At 41.1% G+C, this 21,895-nt stretch overlaps 1 protein-coding gene across 1 annotated transcript in view; it reads left to right on the top strand.

Annotated features, from left to right (window-relative positions):
- Positions 1–21,895, top strand: part of Dnah3 (dynein axonemal heavy chain 3) — a 172,271-nt gene that overhangs the window by 73,435 nt on the left and 76,941 nt on the right. The window contains exons 28-39 of the mRNA XM_031388102.1: positions 432–630; positions 2,990–3,098; positions 3,319–3,432; positions 4,409–4,585; positions 6,860–6,951; positions 8,588–8,807; positions 9,894–10,028; positions 13,303–13,414; positions 15,136–15,377; positions 16,939–17,039; positions 18,236–18,341; positions 20,368–20,497. Coding sequence (XP_031243962.1) covers positions 432–630; positions 2,990–3,098; positions 3,319–3,432; positions 4,409–4,585; positions 6,860–6,951; positions 8,588–8,807; positions 9,894–10,028; positions 13,303–13,414; positions 15,136–15,377; positions 16,939–17,039; positions 18,236–18,341; positions 20,368–20,497 — 1,737 coding nt within the window. The remainder of the gene's footprint in view (positions 1–431; positions 631–2,989; positions 3,099–3,318; positions 3,433–4,408; positions 4,586–6,859; positions 6,952–8,587; positions 8,808–9,893; positions 10,029–13,302; positions 13,415–15,135; positions 15,378–16,938; positions 17,040–18,235; positions 18,342–20,367; positions 20,498–21,895) is intronic.

Here is a 21,895-nt window from a genome sequence, read left to right as displayed (position 1 = left end):
TGGTGCTGAGCTAGAGTTCTTTTTAAAAAAAAATGCAGTCCAGGATAGGACCCATTCCAGGGAATGATACCATTTGTATTTAGAGTGAGTCTTCCCAAGTCAGTTAACCTAACCTCGATAATATTTTTAGGTATTCCCAGAAACTTGGTAATTCTAGACCCAGTCAGGTTAACAGTCAGTATTAACCACTATACCACAGTACCTCTACTCCCTGAGAGAAGGAAGCTCAGCCTTCCTTGGGAAAAACAAGAAAATCAGAGTCCAGCTTGTGAGAGCTCCTACTACCCTCAGGCTGGAAGTGGGCCAGAAAGATGTTGGAACCTGAAGTAGTGTGGATACTTGGGACCTTGATAGCATCTTCTTCTAACTGAGGAGTCTATGAGGACGAATAATTCTGTGTATGTGTGTGTGCCTGCATTGTGTCCCATTAGCTCGTGATGTGGTGGCCAAGCTGGAGCATGATCGTATCAGCAGTCTAAATGACTTCCAGTGGATTTCACAGCTACGATACTATTGGACAGAAAGCAATGTTCATGTGCAAATGATAACCACAGAAGCCTTGTATGGCTACGAGTACCTGGGAAACTCTCCCCGGCTGGTGATCACTCCTCTCACAGACCGCTGCTACAGGTAAACTCTGGAGCCCCAAGCAAAAAGGAAAAGAAGAGAATTCAGGAAGGAAAGGCACTGGGCAGGAAGGTCATGGGATCTTGGGTTCCTTAATCTCTATGTTTCAAACTCACATTTCAGAAGTTTGCTTTTAGTTGGTAGCACTAACTACAAATGGGTATGGAATTGGCTGGAAATGGCAACCCAGTGGGAATCCCAGTATGGACTAATGTATTGGAACCAGTTAGAACATTGGTATGGGAGTGAGATAGTCACATGGTGCTTAAGCAGAAAGGTCAACAGTAACAAAACTCAAGGTGGTACCTGGAGAGTCCATGGCCATGGGATATACCACAAAGGTCAAGACACACACAAGCAAGGCTGGGGATCTGGATATGAGAGAGAGGGTTTGACTAGCAAACAGGCTAGGCCCTGGGTTCCATTCCCAGCACTGTAAGAAAATAAAACCAATAACCCCAGGCAGGGTATCTCCTGGCTTTGCACTTAGTCTAATAGAGAAAAGTGGATTCTCTTAGCCAGTGCTTGGCCACTTTCCTTTCAATTCCTAATATTAGGTTCTTGTGTTTTTTAACTTTCCAATGTTGTTAATGCTTGGATTTTCTTTGCTTTTGTATTTTTCCTTATAGTACAAATTACAGACTAATACTTCAAAGTTTTATTCTTTAAGATTCTTTAAAAATTTTCAATTGTGTTTTCTTTTTATTAGCATATATTAATTATAGAATGCAATAGGTTTTGTTATATTTTCATACAAGAATATACTATATTTATGAGCACCTTCTCTTGTCTCTCCAACAACCTCCTCTGATCATTCTCCTCTTCCTAAGTAGTCCCTTTTCTACTTAAATGTCTAAATTTCACACAAGGGAGAAAACATGGTATTTATTTTCTCTGAATGTGGTTTATATTGCATAACATGATAGTTTCCAGTTCCTTTCATTTTCCTACCAATAACAAAACTTCACTCTTACTTATGGCTAAATAAAATTCTGTTTTGTTATATATATATATCACATATTCTTTATCTACTCATCTATTGATGGACACCAAGGCTCATTTCTAACTTTTTCTATAAATAATATCATGGTAAACATGGATGTGCAAATACCTCTGAGGCACATTGGCTTCAGTTCCTTCAAGTCTATGCCCAGCAGCTCTGTAGCTCTATCATACAACAGTACTTTCTTTCAGTTTTTTGAGGAACATCTATACTAATTTCCAGAGTGGCTGCACTGATTTAACACTTCCTACCAATATTGTAGGAACACTAAATTTGCCTATCCTTCCACGTTAGTCCCTGCTAGCATTTGTTGTTTGTGTTTCTTGATGAGAGCCGTTCTGATTTGAGTGACTCCAGTGTAGTTTCCATGTGGACTTCCTTGATGACTAAAAACACTTATCCTGCCCCACCTCTTTTGACACCTGTACCTATTTTGAGAAGTGAGAACTGTCCATTCATTTGTCCGTTTATTATCAATCCTGTTTTCTGTGATTTGTTATTTAATTCATCACTCACTCATTCTGCTCATTGTCCAGCAATTTCCTCTTGGAGATTCATTCTATTGCACAGCCTTCAGATCCTCAGCATATTATAAATAACACACATGGTAGAGTGATTATTACAGTAGAACAAAGTCCATCATCTGACATAATAATTCATATTCTCTCTCCCCCAGTGCTGGGAACAGCTATAATCTACTCATTCATCAAAAATCCTGACCACCATACACTATTATTAGCTCAGTCATGAAGAATAGTCATGTGGTGATGGTCCCTTTGCATGATGCATGACATCAGCCCACCCCAAATCTAATTAGGTCTGTGGAAACAAGTTCAGAAAATAACAAGTTACTGTGCTATTGAAATTACAGAGACTTATACCAAGGACTTTGAGATCAGTTTCCACATCATTCATTTCTAACATCTGTCTTGCACCTGCCAGGCACTGTGTTCTTTCCACTGAGAATATGGGCTGAATAAAAATGTAGTCCCTAAGCTCAGGTCATAATCCAGTGAGATGCATAACATCCATTGCCTTCACTCCATCCATGTTGATGAGCTTTGGAATGTAGGATTGGAGTGTTATTCATTTCTATTTGGTTCATTTAGATCCAAATATTCCATTATTCATTCAGTCATTCTTTCAGGCAACTGTGTGTAGGTGCCCCCTGCCATGCACTAAGCACCATGGGAGACTCAGAAATCACAATGCTGAACCAAACCAATTTCTTACAAAGATGATGCATTGATCATACAATTGAAGGGGACCTCTATTTGCAGAATTCAAAATAAACAAAACCCAGTTTTTTGTGTCTTAAGGCTTACACACTAAGCTGCTGGATTTGTTTTTTCCTTTTAGAACCCTAATGGGAGCTTTGAAGCTGAATCTTGGAGGAGCTCCAGAGGGTCCAGCCGGGACAGGCAAGACAGAGACCACCAAAGATCTTGCTAAAGCTTTGGCCAAGCAGGTATGGAAGTCTGCCCCCATGCAGCCCCAGTTTCTACCCTTTTCTTCCTACTACTCCATTCTCTGGACCCCAAGAGTATGAAATCCAAGGTGATTTAGCTTAAGAGGCAAAGTGGGACCCCAGTTCATTTGGTAGAATGAAAGAGGAGCCTTGATCCTTGGCTTCTGGTTCTGGTTACTCTGCTACGAGTAAACTAATCCTGAATCTTCCCTCTTTCTAGTGTGTTGTCTTCAATTGTTCTGACGGCTTGGATTACAAAGCCATGGGGAAGTTCTTCAAGGGGCTGGCCCAAGCTGGAGCATGGGCCTGTTTTGATGAATTCAATAGAATTGAGGTAATGCTCCTTCTAGGGGACATGCAGAGGGGTTGGACATGAAGGGGTCTTTTTCTGGGCTCTCAACTCTTAGGAATAAAGTCTGTGTCTTCTTTATGGTCCTTGCAAGGAGTTGGTACTTAATACACTAAACATAAAGAGCCACATGGAGACAGAATGTGCACTTTAAACACACCCAACCTTCCTATCATATTCATCCATTGACTTGTTCAGAAGTTATCTGGAGCTAGCGCATGTCAATAATTGCATGAGTTCATGAGGCAAAGATGAGTAAGAAATTATCTTGCTTCTTAGATACTTTCAACCAAATAAAAGGAATAAAAATTAAATGAAACAAAATATGGTGGAAATCTAAAGTAGTAGGTTTTTTTAAAAGGATGACAACAACAACAACAACAACAACAAAACATATCATGAGCTGGAGAGATGGCTCAGTGGTTAAGAACACTAACTGCTCTTTCTGAGGTCCTGAGTTCAATTCCCAGCAACCACATGGTGGCTCACAACCATCTGTAATGGATCTGATGCCCTCTTCTGGTGTGTCTGAAGACAGCTACAGTGTACTCATATACATAAAATAAATAAGTCTTTTTAAAAATAACAAAAAAGTGAAACTATTTAAAAACATATCATGAATGAGTGGGTAATTGATTCTATTTAGATAGAAAATGAAATTCAGAAATACAAGCATGAATTTTCAGCTGGTGGATGCTGACATACCACATACACATACTCTCACACACACACACACACACAGAGAGAGAGAGAGAGAGAGAGAGAGAGAGAGAGAGAGAGAGAGAGAGAGAGAGGAGAGAGAGAAGAGAGAGAGAGTTTTCCTTTTCTTTATCAAAGCCCTAATTCATGGTCCTCATTTGGGACATAAAGCTCTAGTTCTCAGGTAGTTGAGGTCCTTTCTTGCTGAGTGAGGGGGGAGTACACTGTCACAGCACACCTTAGCTGGGTATTCTCTCCATAGGTGGAAGTACTGTCGGTGGTAGCCCAACAGATTCTCAGCATCCAACAAGCCATTATCCGGAAGTTGAAGATGTTCATCTTTGAAGGCACTGAACTCTCACTGAACCCAACTTGCGCTGTCTTCATCACCATGAACCCTGGGTATGCTGGCAGGGCTGAGTTGCCAGACAACCTCAAGGTAAATATTGGCATAGATTTGTATAGCATAGATGTATTTACAGTGTAAAGATTTCTAGACTATCCCCCAAAAGATCTCATAGATAGCCCAATAGTGTGAATGACTAATTTTTCTCAGCTATGAGCAGGGTGAAAGACTAGTGGAATGACAATGGTGCTAAGAAAATACTTGGTCCCAGACCACCTCCCCAACAAGGTCTCACAGTGAGGAGCGATAAATATATAAACACAAATGCCAAGTGAATAGCAGTGAAGCTATAATAACAGTCAGTGTTTCAGAGGTCCAACAAACGACATAAAGAGAAGTAGGCTAGGCATGGTAAAGGCAGGTGAATGCTAAGGCAACAGCCACCTCTTATCATCAACCCTACTGTTGCTGAGAAGGAGCTGTTACATTTCATTGTTTGTTTGTTTTTTTCCAGGAGAGGATAGGAATTTAGCACTGTTACATCCTGGCTTATGGCAAAAGATCTTCTTATGAAAGAACACCAAATTTCAATGCCGAGAATTCTGGCAAAACCTAGACATGTCCATCAACCCCCTTTATTACTAAACTGGTAAAGCCTAAGTAATTTCCTTTAGAAAATATACTGTTCTGACCCAGTACAGCAAAAGCAAGGGTATATGTACCCAGAGCTTATTGCTTGTCTGCCCTGAGTTACAGCCACTGTAACATCCACAAGCCCTGTTGTTAATAGAAGAAGGAGAGTGCTTCAAAGGGAAAGAAAGAAAGGTAAATAGGCTCTCTTCAATAGTAGATGGACCTAGATGGTCTTGGGATGCTGCTTGGAGGCACAAACCCAAGGGATATAAGACAGTTAGTTCTTCTATGGAAAGAATGTCTCCTTTCTGGTTGCTTGAAAAGAGTGACAACAGAGAGACTTCAAGGCCTACTTGTTTATGGATTGTTCCACCCCTTGAATGGAAGTGATAAGATAGATGTAGCCACACCCTCAGCACAGACTTTAGTACTTGTTGCTCTACCTGCTAGAACTCCATTATGATTAGTATCCAGGAAATCTTATTCAGACAACTTTTCTCTGAGTAGAAAATAAGCAAGAAGACCTATCAAGCATTCCTCCCCTGTAGGTTGACATCCTTGTTTGCTTTCTGTTGCTGTGATAAGAGCACTGACCAAAGCAACTTGTGGGATGAGAGTGTTTATTAGGCTTACACCTCCAACTCATAGTCCATCTTTGAGGGAAGTCAGTACAGAAACTCAAGAAAGAACCTAGGGGCAGGAACTGAAGCAGAAACCATTGGAGGAACACTACTTACTAGCTACTCTGGCTTGCTCAGCTACCTTTCTTAATAGCTCAGGCTAGGGAGAACACTCTCATAGTAAGCTGGGCCCTTTCACATAGACCAAAAATCAAGAAAATGCCTGCATAGACACGCTCAAGAGGTCAATCTGATAGAGGCAATCCTTGAATTGCGATTCCCCTTTACCAAGGTCTGTCTAGGTTAGCTGACATAGGCCAGTGAGTGTCAAAGTAGAATTTGGACCTCCATCTCTCTTTTTTATACCTAGTTGTTGTAACTACTCTCACTAACCTTAGCCAGTAGCCATGTTAGACCTGCACAGGAAACTTATATGAGACAAACATTATAGGAAGTAGTAAGTAACAGTGTGAGGACGTCTGAGTTAGTCCTCGCTCTCTAGCTAATTAACTGTAAGAGTCATGCAAGTCCCCTTTTCTCTAAGTTCTGAGACAATAATAGAGTAGCTGATATTTATTGATTACTAACTATGGGCCACATTTGTTTGTGACTACTTCACTGATGCTATATCATTTGTTCTCAGGATATTTCTATGAAGAGCTAAAGCTATTAGTTCACTTTGATGAGAAAAGCTAAAGTTTAGGATGCTATAACTTGCCCAAACTACTCTGTATCAGAACAGAAATCAAATCAGATCTTGCTTGATTTCAGAATTCTTATGTTTTGGTCTTGCATTCTTAAATGGCATCTGACATCCTACTAAATTCTGGGAAGTTGAGTGATGCTATAACATGTCCTCATTTGACAAAGAGTGAAACATAGTTGTAAAACCAGCACCTAGAACCTTACTTACAGCAATGATACCCAACACAATAGCATGTAACTTGGTTCAAGTCAGCACAGAGCTAATTCAAACTTGTCTTCTGGCCCTTCTTCTCTTGGTTGTCACTGGGTTGACTGGATGATCACACGACTTCTCTTTGTCTCTGTAGATGTGGTTTTCCTAAGTATTTGTCTTGTATGCTCTTGTTCTACCCGATTATTTCTTTTCCAGGCCTTATTCCGAACAGTAGCCATGATGGTGCCAGATTATGCTCTTATCGGAGAAATCTCCCTCTATTCTATGGGATTTCTGGACTCCAGGAGGTATGTTACATTTGTTTTCCAGTGAGTTCAAGATAGCCCTGAAAAGCAATTTTTTTCATGTGTTGTAGATTCAAGGTAGATCATTGGATAAAAAAATCAAAACTGAAGAAACTTTATTCTAGCTGATTTGAGAACATTTGGCCTTGGCTTTTCTTCTAACTCCATTCCTGAGAAAAGGCCCAGATACCCATGAAAGGAGTCCTTCTCTGCTTATACATAACCAAACACTGTTAAAAACTTTAGCCACTTATGAGCCTTCCCATCCCTCAGGCTAACACATCTACCCCCATATTACTAAACTACTTAAAACAAGACTATAAAACATGAAATGATTCCAAAGCAGCAGAAAGAAATTTAGTATTAGTTAATTAAACAATTTAGTTAAATGCTACCAATATAATATTTCTTGACTCCAATTACTGGGGTTATTTCTGATTCAAGCATCTCCCAGTTTTCCAAGTCACTCTGATCAATCAGTGTCTTTATGTGTGCACACTTATACTCAGAACAGCACACACCAAGAGCTATGAATCATTATAAAATGTTTTATATTGGCCCAACCCAAGCCTCACATTTGTTTTTTATTATTGTTGTTGTTTACCTTGTCTTTCCCTAAATTTTGTTGTTGCAATAAATGTCTCTTCATTTATTCTTCATACAAAGTATATAGGTGTTTCTTATTTGTAGCCTAAGAATTTTTCACAGAATATATCACCCTTCCCTTGGGGCAAAAGGCTTCCCCCAAGCTATAGGTTTATATTTTCCCTATGATAGACCTGGATCACGTTGGTTTGACTATTCAGTTCCCCATCTACTTAATGCGAAGCCCTGTGCTTTGTTTTCAAAAGTGAATTCATTTTCTAAAGGGAATTGTGCCTAAGTATATCAGGTTAATAACCCTGATATCCAAATCCCAATGGCTGAGCATGACAAATATTTGCTTTGTACTCATTCAAAATTGCAAATGGATATTTCTAATCAGGAGTATTGCTCCTCACTGGGAGAAGCAGGAACCTGGGGTTCTACAGCATGGCTACAGCACATGGCCTGGGATATCTCATGGAGGAGGTTTTTATGGGCCAGCCTGGACCTGACAAATGTTACTTGTTCGCCCAACACTGTCTAGAACACATTAGTATGGTCTCCTCTAACTGTACATAGTCTGATAAATGTGGTTCTCAGCTGTGTGTCCAGAAAGGCCAAGAAGTAGACAATGCATGCACATGAGGATATGTGTGTGCTGTGATGTATATATTACATTTTGGAATTCGCATTCTTGTATTAAAATGCAAACAGGATATCAAACAATATTGTGATGTCACAGAAGTTGAGAAGGTAATATGTCCCCCAGTAAACCTTACTTTTGCTCTTCAGTGATTAACACAGTTAATAGTTTGATCCATTATTTCAAGCTTGTGCATGTCTGCACATGTACACACACAGAACACATAATGTGTCTTCATTTAGAATGTATGTTAGATATATATGCTTGCTTGCTTTCATCTTATTTTTGAAAGTGAGTTTTGTTCATTATGGTAATTCTGGTAAAAGACTTGCTCACTAAGTCCATGAGCAAATGTAGTTTCTGAAGGGGCTGCACGGGGGCCTGCAGTCATGTCTTTGCCCTTGCACACAGTCTTGCCCAGAAGATTGTCGCCACCTACCGCCTGTGCTCTGAGCAACTCTCATCCCAACATCACTATGACTATGGTATGCGGGCTGTCAAGTCTGTGCTCACAGCTGCAGGCAATCTGAAGCTTAAGTACCCTGAGGAGAACGAGAGTGTTCTGCTGCTCCGGGCCTTGTTGGATGTCAACTTGGCCAAGTTCTTGGCTCAAGATGTCCCCTTATTTGAGGTATGCTGCTTTGGGGCCTTGGCCAGGGACCCGGGCTCAACTTCAGAGAATAAAATATTTTCTTCAGCATTTCTCCACACCTTCCACCTCTTGGTACCCTTTGTCATCCTAGACGTTCCATCTTTGAGAGTGTGTGTGTGTTGGTGCATGCAGAGACGCAAGTTAATCTCAGCTACCAATTGTCTAGTGCTCTCCTCTATTACTTTAAAGACAGATTCTCATTGTGTAGCTCTGGGTGGCCTAAAACTTGCTGTGTAGAACACGCTAGCTTCAGTCTCACAAAGATCTGCCTGCCTCTGCCTCCCAAGTGCTGGGATTCAAGGCACAAGCTACTACGAGTGAACTTCCACCTCTTTTTGTTGTTGTTGAGATCCTGTCTTGCACTGGACCTGGAGCTAACCAAGTCACACTACAATGGCTGGCCAGTAAGCTCCAAGACCCCACCAGCTTCTGCCTTCCCAGGGCTGGAATTACTGGCACATGTCACTATGTCACTACATCTAGCTTTTTGTATGAGTATTCAGGATCCAAATCAGGCCCAAATGCTTGCACAACAAGCAGTTTAATTACCTAGTCTTTCCTAACACACCCTTTGCCCACCCCCTGCATGTTAATAATAGTAAAAAAGAAAAAAAAAGCCATATTTAGGTCCAAATTTTAAAATAAAATAAAAATATTTAAAATAAAAATATTTTCACTATTTGCTTTAGATCTAGGCCATGGTTTCTTTTATAACGCACTTAAAGCCTATCTTTTTTTTTTTTTTTTTAAATCAGGCTGTGAGTGCCATATAGACAGGACTTGTCCATCTCATTAGTTTGTGGCATGACCAGAAAAGAGCACTGTGGGCCTGTTACATCTCTTCTGGCTTCTAAAACTATTTGGGAGGGGAATCATGGTTCATAGACTTGGCATTTTCAATTTTCAGTCCAGGAAAAAAATAAGCATTTCAAATTTTCTAACATTTCTTCTGTTTGTAGATCTCTTTTTAAGAGGAGGTGAGCTAACCTAATAAGTATCTAATAAGTATCTTGTCCCCCCACACTCCTACCCCATCCCTGTTTCCCTTGAATTCTTGTATTACAGGGAATTATCTCAGATCTGTTTCCTGGAGTTGTTCTTCCAAAGCCAGACTATGAAGTTTTCCTGGAAGCATTGAACAAGAACATCAGAGAGATGAAGCTACAGCCAGTGCCTTGGTTCATTGGGAAGATTATCCAGGTTAGTTTCCTCTGCCTGAGTGGGAGTGTACCTACTGTCTGCTGGAGTCAGGAACTAGAAAGACCTAGGGCAGATGTGAGCTGGACTAACAACAACCATCAAAGCCTGAGTAGCAAGAGAGCTAAAAGACCCACTTGACAGTCTATCATGCCATCAGCCTTTGCTTCTACAAGGCAAAGTGTACGATCCAACATTCTACCTAGGCACGCGATGGTATACATGTGTAATCCCCAGGAGGTACATTTGTAATCTCAAAACAGTAACAACAATGAAGCAAAATAAGATAAACACCAGCTCTTTTCCTATGGTCATCTTTCTTGGGGAAAACTTTGTGGTTACACTGAGCTCTTCTGACAGAAGGCACAACTCTGTACAGCCTGACCTCACAGAGCATCCATAGCTTCATGCTAGTTGAAGTGTTTCCCTTCTGGAACCACTCCATGCAAAGCTGACTTACGACTTGCAGTAATTAATTCAATGAACTGTGGCCAAACTGCACACTCAGATCAGAGTCATATAGAGTCGCAGAGATTCGTAAATACCAACTAATCTAGATTCCACAAAAGCAGTGAGGTTCAGAGAGGAACTAGACTTGGGATTAGAGTAGATGCAGGTTCAAATCTCACTCTTGTAAGATCCTTCTGTGGGAATCTAAAGGCAAATTATGTCACGTCTCCAGGCCTTGGGTTCCTCACCTGTGCAATGGAAGGAGAAGAGGCTCCCTCTAGAGTGATTTCTGAGAGAGCACACATGCACTGAAAGCACTAGACATTGCATGGTGCTATATTTGTGTCTCCTCAGTCATCACCAGCTTTGTCATTTCTCAAAGTTATGATGTTAATTAAAGCAAAGATCAAGGTGGGACCCAGGTCAGACTCTGAGGTCAGACTGACTTGCACCAATAATTTTTCTCCCCAGTATATCATCAGATGAACTTTATTTTTTTTTACTTATTTCATTTAACCTGATATTGAATCTGGTTTTCTTTTTTAAATTTTATATGTGGCCTATCCTTTTAGCTAGACATGTGCTTTCATTTCTTATATTGTATTATGAAATATTTTAAACTTCAAAAAAGTGGAAAGAATTACAAATAAATATCCCCTATCCACCTAGATTTTACAATGAACATTTTGTAATTTTGCTTTATTACCTTCTTACCCATTATCATCAATCCATCTACCCAAGCACATATCCACTCATCCATACAACCACCTACCCACCTACCTATTCCACTATATATCCACTTATCTGTCAATCTATCTATCCATCAATCTTGCTCTAAATGTATTTGAAAGTGTTTGCAGACATACAGGCAAATGTTGATGTAGTTTAGTGCTGATTCTAAAAAATAAAGTTACATCTTCAAAAACAAGATATCCAGAATTACTTGCCTTTTTGTATCTTGATACCTTCCCAGCCATTTTCAGGAAGACTGAAGGCTACAGAGTTAGGGATGCCTTCTGTCCTGTTTTCACCTCTATTCACCATAAATGTCTCTCAAACATGCTTGAGCATAAAGCTTTCTTGATGGTTTGGAATTTACCATTTTGTTCTTTCTCTGACCACACTACCAAGAGCAGTGCCTGGCATGCAATAGATACTCAATAAATATTTGCCAGTGTATATTCTTCTCTTCCTCTACCACCCCCATAATCATCACCTTCCTTGGTTCTTCTCATCACTCACCTCCAAGGTGAAAGAATAATGAGAACTTGACCTTTAAGACAAAAAGCTTCAGGCTGGAGAGATGGCTCAGCAGTTAAGAACACTGACTGCTCTTCCAGACGTCCTGAGTTCAATTCCCAGCAACCACATGGTGGCTCACAACCATGTGTAATGAGATCCAATGCCCTCTTCTGGTGTGTCTGAAGGCAGCTACAGTGTACTCACATGAAATAGTTTTTTTTTTTTAAATGTAAAAAGAAAAAGTTTCATGTGTCACTTTTCTCTGAGGGGCTCATAGTTTAAAGGGAATTTTTTTCACTTAAAGATGACTGTAGTATTTTTATTTTAAATATTATGAGATGCTTGTCACAGGAAAAAAGGGGATGATCAGGAAATATATTTTATATGAGTTTTTATGATAACTGCTGTTGACACATGAATTAGCTCCTTCTCTGTTGCAACTGGTAGAAGGAGCTTATTGGGGCTTAACAATTCCTGGTGGATGAGAGTCTATCATGGCAGGGAGTTACGGCAGCAGGTAGCAGACCTGGCAACAGGACAAGGAAGCAGAGAGCTCACATCTCAGCACTGGCACTAAGAGTCTCTAACCTCTCAAAGCCACCCCAGGTGATATACTTCCTCCAGCAAGGTCACACTTAAAACCTCCCCTATCAACAATGTCAACTGAGAACCTAGTGTTCAAATGTCTTAGTCTATTGAGGACATTCTTGTTCAAACCACTACAGTACTTAAGGGTAGGGGAATTACATGAAATGTTATTAATATATTGGAGCCTGCCTCTGGAAATAGTTTTCATCACCTGAGAGCTCCAGTCAGGTCAGTACAATACATAGACGTCCAATAGAAAATGCAGGTTGCTAAAATGATTCCTGTTGCCTTTTTCTCTTTAAAAGTAAATGCCATATCTAATAAATTATGAATATGGGTGTATATGTAAATATATTTTTAATAATCAAAGTATTGTGAACCATAGTTGGCCTATTCCACTATGAAATTCTACAGCTAATTCTTCCAACCTAATTTTTGGGGTGTCAGTAATCTAACATCTCTCTATTCCCCAACTCCTCTCCTTCCTTTCCTGCCTCTAGTGGCCACCATCTACTTTTTAATTATAGTGAGTTTATAAAAATAATCATTATCTTGGAAGATAGAAATGTAATTACCCTGATTTGATCAATATAATTCTTTAAATATATCAAATGATTATAGTGTACCCAAAAATATATATAATTATTTCATATAATCTAAGCCTTCAATGTTTTTTTAGTTTATTGATTTAGTGTATATTGGAACAAGTGATGAAATCAGAAGACAATTTTCTAAAGTTGGCTTTCTCCTTCCATCAGAGGTCGGATGCACTCAATGTGGTCATCTGAATGATCATGTGAGAATTAGCATCTAGATTGGAGAACAAATAGTACCCTAAGTCCTAGGCAATCTAAGGCACATCTAAACAATAGACCACTAAAAGGGTCTAAGAGTTAATGTGACCTTGAAAATCTGATATCTGTCCTTCATTAACCTCTCACTTGTAGCACAGGGGCAGTGCATCAGAATTAACTCCCTATATGACTTCTCTTCCTAGATCTATGAAATGATGCTGGTAAGACATGGCTACATGATTGTTGGAGATCCAATGGGTGGCAAGACATCAGCTTATAAGGTTCTGGCTGCAGCTCTGGGTGATTTACATGAAGGTAAAGCTTGCACTCTCTGCTTCAGAGAGGTCAGGACTTCCTGCACAGTAACCTGACTCTGTGGAGACAATGTCAGGCTATGAGCTTTCTTTGTCAACCTGTGTGTTGATATATGCATTAAAAGCAGAGCACAGCATACAAATGTCTGCAGGGAGAAAATAAAGGCTGGGACACAGGGTCTTCCAACATGGGGTTTGCTATGCATGGCGTGGAGGCTGGAGTGATACTGTTAAATGCTCAACAGTATCTCTTTCCCAGTGGTTCCCCAAGGAAAATGGCATGACTGTTGTTGGCTTAAACAAAAATCAGTTTAAGAACAAAACAGTTAGCATGCTTCCTTTCCTTGTGTTCTTTCCACACAAGCTTCCTCTTTCCATCCTTCACTTCTCTTCCCTTCCTCATCTCCGTTCTTCCTAGAGTAGAGAATAAGAGCTCATCTTTGGAAAAAACACTTAAACTTAGGAAAGTAACTTAACATCATATCCTCTCTTTTCCCAGCTCTAGGATGGGATTGTTTTGAGAATTAGATTACACTGGTAAATACATGGAACATTCTAGATATTCAACAAATGGAAGCTATGTTTACCACTAAATAAATGGTCTAGATTTCTTTTCTTCCATTTGTATGCTTGTTTCTGTATAATATGCTAATGTAATTTTTAAAAGGATGCCTATGCTGCACATGAGTTTATACAAGAACTTGAATTAAAATTGTTTTGGGGGGAGCACTGGGGGGCTTGAGAAATGACCCAGTGGTTAAGAGTGATTGTTGCTCTTCCAGAAGACCTAGCTAGGTTCCATTTAAAAATGTTTTCTTGCCAGACATGGTTGTACATGCCTTTAATCCCAGGCCCTAGGAAGCAGAAGTAGGCAGATCGCTAGCCAGGTCTACATAGTGAGTTTCAGGACAGCCAGATCTAAAAAATAGAGAGACTTTGTCTCAAAAAAAAAAGTTCTTTTTCCCTTATTACTTGTTTTGGAGTTTTAAACCATTATTTAATTTTTTAGACAGAAGCTCACTATTGTAGCCAAGGCTGGTCTTAAAACACATGATCCTCCTGCCTTAGTCTCCCAAGTGCTAAGATTAAAGGTATGTACCACCCCACCTAGGTAAAATCATTTTCTACTAAACTTTAATGTGTTAACTTTATGAATACCCTGTGTATTCCTTGGCCCATACTGTATGTGTCCCCAGAGAGGTCACAGCTATTGTAGGACTGATGCCCCACCAGTTTATATCATCTCTAAATGAATAAAATAGACTCACATCAGTGACTTACCTTGACTTACTCATTTCGACTCTCCTTTGGATGGAGAAACACAGTGATTGTTTCCCAGAGTCATTTCACCTATCAGGGGTTTTAACATCCCAGGCTTGAGCCAAGGGTGTCTGTGATCCCAGGCACATAAGAAGAGCTGGTAAAATGCTGGTTCTTTTCTTTAATGTTTGAGTTCTTCTCAGACAAAGTAGGTTTCTTTAGTTATGAATCTGACATTTACCCAGTTTGAAATAAGACTCAGAAAAAAAAGTATAGTTACAAATTGATGGTTGTGATAACACTCAACAAAAGGCCTAATTTATTCAGCTACCCCAATCTTTATAAGGACTGAGTCTCATTTTATAGATTCTCCTTAGACTACTGGTTCACCAAGTTGGTGGTCTTTTGTTTAATGCCTGATTTCACCAATACCTTTGTAATGGGTTGGATGTTCTCACCCAGCCAACCAGATGGAAGAGTTTGCTGTGGAGTTCAAGATCATCAACCCCAAGGCCATCACAATGGGGCAACTATATGGGTGCTTTGATGCTGTGAGCCATGAGTGGACAGATGGTGTCCTGGCCAACGCTTTCCGGGAGCAAGCGTCTTCCATAACTGATGACCGCAAATGGATTATATTTGATGGGCCAGTAGATGCTGTTTGGATTGAAAATATGAACACTGTCCTGGATGACAATAAAAAGGTAACTACCAAGCCTATCACTTATTTGTGGGTGGATTAAAAACTAATTCATGAATAATCAAACTTTACAAAGTCATGGACTTGTTACCCTAGCATAAATGTCCCTCACAAAAATAGTCATTATCAGTTCACTAATTATGATTCCATTTGTACCTATAATCAGTAAGATTAGAAATTAAAAGTATAAATAGAAAGGCTTGGGGATGTAGCTCAGTAACAGGCACTCACTTCATAGGGCTAAGGTTCTGTCCCCAGCACCACAAAGAAACAAAAAGTATGAAAATTTTAGGCAAAGTCATAAAGAGTCTAAATGAGTAAGTCAAGCTAAGTCACTGGTGTGAGTCTATCTATTTAGAGTTGCTATAAACTGGTGGGGCATCAGGCCTTCACAGGGCCAAGGGCCTTTTCCTCCCACTGATGACAGACAAGGCCATCCTCTGCTAAATATGCTGCTGGAGCCATGAGTCCCACCATATATATACTCTTTGGTTGGTGGTTTAGTCCCTGGGAGCTCTGTGGGTACTGGTTAGTTCATATTGTTGTTTTCTACTATGGGGCTGCAAACACCTTCAGCTCCTTGGGTCCTTTCTCTAGTTCCTCCATTGGGGGCCCTGTGCTCAATCCAATGGTTGGCTGAGAGCATCCACCTCTGTATTTGTCAAGCACTGGCATATAGCTGTCTCCTGAGAGGCTCTGCCAGTGCCTGAGTGGATGTTCTGAGGCTTGCACATTCAACTTTACTGAGTGCTTCAGGGAGGTGCCTGCCAGACAAGACAACCTCTAGTGGTCTCTCATGTCATCCCAAGAGGGATTTAAGGAGTAATTCTCCTCATTCCAGCTGTGGGTTAGTCCTTGTGGGAGGTTCAAAACCAGAGCTTTCTCAGAAACTTGAGCAATCAAAACAGGCGGAAGATATCCCTGTGAAGATAAGCAGCTAAATTCTATGTTAAGTTAGGCCTAGTGACACTGACCTGTGATTCCAGCTACTCAAGAGGCTGAGATGGGTATCACCAGATCAAGGTCTGCCTGGACTGAAGAGAGATCTCAAAGCTAGGATGGGCAACATGGTGAGATCTGTCTCAAAGTAGAATGTGAAATAACAACAACAACAACAATTTTGTCGTAATACAAAGAAAGATCAAATCACTTCATAGGCATTGATAATGCCTCAATTTTACCTCAGGCTGCGTTTCACAGTGAGGCCAGATACTCTTCCCCTAAAATTACAAGTCTTTCAGCCATGACAGCAGTCCCCAAACCTTTTGCTCTCTCTCTCCAGAACACTTTTATCACTCTATGCTCTGCCTATCACCTTCCTCCTTTTGGCAGAATGTAAACCCAAAAAAGATGGGAATTACTGTCTGCTTTATTCTGCACTCAGAATAATGCCTAGCACATAAAGTGTGCTCAACGTATGTGTAGGTTCCACTGAGTTAATTTTGTTTACACTGTGACCCTTCATTTATAGATGGAATTTTAGCTTGCTTCCCATCCCGGCACTTTCAGCTATGCTTAATGGGTGGAGAATCTAACCTTGTCCTCCCCAAACTTTACACTTTCAGCTGTGTTTAATGAGTGGAGAGATCATACAGATGAGCTCCAAGATGAGTCTGATCTTTGAGCCAGCAGATCTGGAGCAGGCCTCCCCTGCCACCGTGAGCAGGTGAGCTGGTGTGTTTGCTATGCCTGTGTTCATACGGGTACACATGCTTGGACATGAAGGGAAAAATAAAAGTAAAATTAAACAGGAGGAGGAAGAGGAGAAAGTGGATGAGGAAGTGGGGGAAGGGAAGGGAGGAGAAAATGAGAAGAAAGAGGAAAAGAAAGGAAAAAAGGAAAGAAAGAAAGAGAAGGAAAGAGAAAGAAAGGAAGGAAGGAAGAAAGGAAGGAAGGAAGGGAGGGAGGAAGGAGGGAGGGAGAGATGAAGGAAGAAAGGAAAGAGAGAAGTATGAAAGGAGGGAGGGAGGAAAGGAAGGAAAGGAAGAAGAAGAGGAAGAAGAAGATGACAACAACAACGATGACGATGAAGAAGAGCTTACAAAGGGGGGCTGGACTGGAGCCCCTCAGTGATGGTAAGAACTTGTTCCCCTTCCACATGACCTGAGTTCAGTTCCCAACATGCATGCCAGGAAACTTACAACTACCTATTTCCAGGGAACACAACACTCTCCAGGGAATACACTCTCCTGGCCTCTTTGCCCCCTTACACACACACATACCCACACCACACACACACACACACACACACACACACACACACACATAATTAAAAATAAAAGTAAACTTTAAACAAAGGGAGAGGAGGAGGAAGGAGGGGTTATTTTGGGTTACAGTCTAAAGCTTTCAGTCTGTCATGGTTGAAAGGAAAGCCGGAACAGTTCATATCATAGAAGCAGAAATGGGTTGTTGGGGATTGTTCACATCGTGGGAGTAGAGCAGGGTAGGAACCAAGGGTGGGGCTATAAGCTTCCAAGACCCTCCTCTCCCTAGTGACCTATATCCTTCAGATAGCACCACCAGCTGGGGAACAACATTCAAAAATATGATGCTATAGGGAACACTCAGATTTAAACTGCATGTGCATATGTGTATATGCACACATGTGTACTTTATGAGGGTATAGAATGCTTATGACTAATAAGGAAAGAAGTCAAGATTCATGGCACTATTCTCTACATGGAAAGGGTGATTAAGCACTTGGTTAACCTAGGGAAATAAGATGAGAGGGGTCATACGGCTGGATAGGGGCTATTGTCAAAAATCCATAAAGCCTAGAATACTACACGGACATATTAATAAATGTCAGCCAGTGTTAGTAATAAGCAAGCACACACCAAACCCAATTGCTTATGCCTCCAGGTGTGGGATGATCTACATGGAGGCCCACCAGCTAGGCTGGAGACCCTTGAAGGACTCGTACATGGATACTTTGCCCCACTGTCTCTCTAAGGAGCACACAGAACTGGTAAGACTCCGGGACATCCCTTTCATCCCGTGGCTCCCATCCTTAATTCCCTCCTCCTACCATGGACCTTGCAGGTCCACTTCTACCTTCAGCATCCCTCTATCTTCCCTGATAGTCCCATTATGTTATCCCAGGCTGCCTGATATTTTTTAACTTCTTCCTCATGTAGTGGGGATGACATGGTATAATCTATCTCTTCTTGTTCCACCCCCAACCCTTGGAAAATACCCCATCCAAGGACAGTTCTTGATGGTGACCACAGTGTTGCTTTTCACTCTACCATCCCACTAGCAGAAATATGTATAGCTACAGTTATAGAGACAACCCCATAGAAGAGCCATTCCTCTCTGTGCTGTCACCCCACAAATGGTACGACAAATGAGAGTCACATTTCCCCTTCATCCCATCCTAAGAAAGGGGAGTCAGAAAGATGGTTCTTTTTGGTAACAATCCTTGCTGTTAAGCTTGGGGACCTGAGTTCAGTCCCTGGCACCTGTGCTAAAAAATGAAGAGATGAACAGTAATCCTAGTGCCAGAGACAAGGAAAAAGGGGAATTTCTGGGGCTTGTCAGCCTTTCTAGCCAAACTGATGTGTTGTGTTCAGAGAGAGACCCTTTCTCAAAAAAGAAAGTAGAATATGACTAAGGAAGACATTTAGATTGACCTCTGGCCTCCACATGCCCAAACACATATGACATGTATCTGCATATGTACCTATACCATACACACAAATTAACAAATCAGTATACCAGAAGTAGGAGAGTTCAGGCTACATAGGTAGCTGACTACACTGCCAGGTCAGGGAATCTGGGAGGGAGATCCTGTATTTGCAGTGCCTCTTGTCTTTCTTTGTTGAAGTAAACGTCCTTAGGAGAGACTTCTGTGAAAGAAGGATTTCGTCCCACTGTGGAATACTTTGAAGGAAGGATTATATAGGAAAATCCCATGTCTGCCTCCATTCATATCCATATATAGTATACATGACCAGAGGCATACTTATAGAAATACCTGTTTACATATACTCCCAGGAACTAACACACACACACACACACACACACACACACACACACACACTGGCAGTATCCAAGACCTCATACCCTTCAAGTCCCTTGTGGACTCCATCATGACCTCAGAGCCTTATCAGAGCCTGTGATCCACTGTTGTCTAGCCTTGCCTGCTTCTGCTGCCTGTTGGCTCCCTCTCTAGCCCTGTCTCATTCCTGAGCCATCCAGTCTTGTTTCCATTCCTACAAAACCCAGCTTTCACAACCTCAAAGCACCTGTGCCTTTTATTTCCCATTTAGACATCTTGCATAAGTCAGACCTTTGCCATTGGATCCCATAATCACCCTGGCTGGGCAGTGTGACCCAATGCACTTGCAGTTTCCTGGATTCAACTCCCATTGCCACAGGAGGGAAACCTTGTTTACTCCTCCAAAAAGCCTCCCATGACTCATTTTAAGTCCTTCCCGTTATTCATCACTTAATGCTTTTGTTTCCTGATGATACTTTCTGTGACCTGTAACATACTTGGTTCTTTGCTTATTGTCTGTCTCTCCTCCTCCTAGCAGGGGCTGAGTCTGTCTTCTCTATTATTCATCCCAAGCATATTTGCCACAAGGCAACCAGTAAATACCCAACAAATATTTGTTCACTAAATGAATACAGATATCACTCCATTTACAATGGAAACTCACTGCACTTTGAAAATAGCATAAGTTTGAAAATAGCATAAGTTTCATCTATCTAAAGAACCAGGTCCCCTGGATTAGCTTCACAGTACACTCACTATAAAGAATTCTCTTCTGGTCTGGGTGGTTATGTGACAGTGGGGAGCTACCAGTCACCGATGTAGCCCTGCATCCTGAGAGAGCAACACATGGCTAGCCCAGGGAAGGATCAAACCCCCAAATTTGAAGCATGTAAATTTTGAAACAACACTCAAAAGTAGCCAGCAATTGCACCGGTCTCTCTAGCTTCTGAGGTGGGTCAAGTCTCCACAGTCTCACGAAGCTTTCTCCTCTCAGGTTGAGGACATGTTCACTTGGCTTGTGCAGCCCTGTGTGGACTTCAACCGGCTTCATTGCAAATTTGTGGTGCAAACATCTCCCATCCACCTTGCCTTCTCAATGATGCGGCTGTACTCCTCCCTGCTTGGTAAGTGACCCATGGTTCTTAGTCCACACGGGGTGTGTCTTGGCTCACAATGTCACTCTCGTTCCTCTTTCCTTCCTCTTGAGTTACTGTGGGACCTGATGTCTATGCAGAACAAGTGTGCTTTGCAGTTTAGATAGTGGAGCTTACGAAAAGAATCATGTCTTTTGTCTCATATTGGTTTGTGACTCTGCAAAGTTTACTCCGTCCTTCCTTCTCCCACTTAAGGTTCCTCATCTGCACAGATGAAACAGTTCTTGAGCCTCTCCTCCACACAGAGATTTTGATGACACATTCTAATGTTTCTCTGAAAATCTACTTGGAAAAATAGATAAGTTTTCATTTATTAAAAAAGTAATGGGGGCTGAGGAGATAGCTTACTCAATGCTAACTCAAAAATGCTTACCACAAACCACCTAAAGAAATGTTCAACATCCTTAGTCATCAGGGAAATGTAAATCAAAACAACCCTGAGATTCCACCTCACACCAGTCAGAATGGCTAGGATAAAAAGCTCAGGTGACAGCAGATGCTGGAGAGGTTGTGGAGAAAGAGGAACATTACTGCATTGCTGGTGGGATTGCAAGCTGGTACAACCACTCTGGAAATCAGTTTGGCAGTTCTTGCAAATATTGGACATAGTTCTACCAGAGGACCCAGCTATACCACTCCTGGGCATATACCCAGAAGATACTCCAACATGTAATAAGAGCACATGCTCCACCACATTCATAGAAGCCTTATTTATAATAGCCAGAAACTGGAAACAACCCAGATGTTCCTCAACAGAGGAATGGATACAAAAATTGTGGTACATCTACACAATGGAGTACTACTCAGCTATTAAAAACAATGAATTTATGAAATTCTTAGGGAAATGGATGGATCTGGAGAATATCATCCTGAGTGAGGTAACCCAATCACAAAAGAACACATATGGTATGCACTCTCTGATAAGCAGTTATTAGCCCAGAAGTTCGGAATACAGGAAGAACAATCCACGAACCACAAGAAACTCAAGAAGAAGGAAGACCAAAATGTGGACATTTCATTCCTTCTTAAAAGGGGGAACAAAATTCCCACGGAAGGAGTTACAGAAACTAACTATGGAACAGAGACTGAAGGAAGGACAAGCTAGCCTGATATAACTGTCTCCTGAGAGGCTCTGGCAGTACCTGAGTAATACAGAAGAAGAGGCTCACAGCCATCCATTGGACTGAGTACAGGGTCCCCAATGAAGGAGTTAGAGAAAGGACCAAAGGAGCTGAAGAGTTTGCAGCCTCTTAGTTTGAACAACAATATGGACTAACTAGTACCCTCAGAGCTCCCAGGGACTCACATGGAGTATACATGGTGGGACTGATTGTTCTGGCAGCATGTGTACAGTAGAGGATTGCAAAG

This window comes from Mastomys coucha, unplaced genomic scaffold (genome assembly GCF_008632895.1).
Source record: "Mastomys coucha isolate ucsf_1 unplaced genomic scaffold, UCSF_Mcou_1 pScaffold21, whole genome shotgun sequence".
NCBI lineage: Eukaryota > Metazoa > Chordata > Mammalia > Rodentia > Muridae > Mastomys > Mastomys coucha.
The sequence above is the reverse complement of the archived record's forward strand: the minus strand, read 5'-3'. Positions and strand labels throughout refer to the sequence as shown.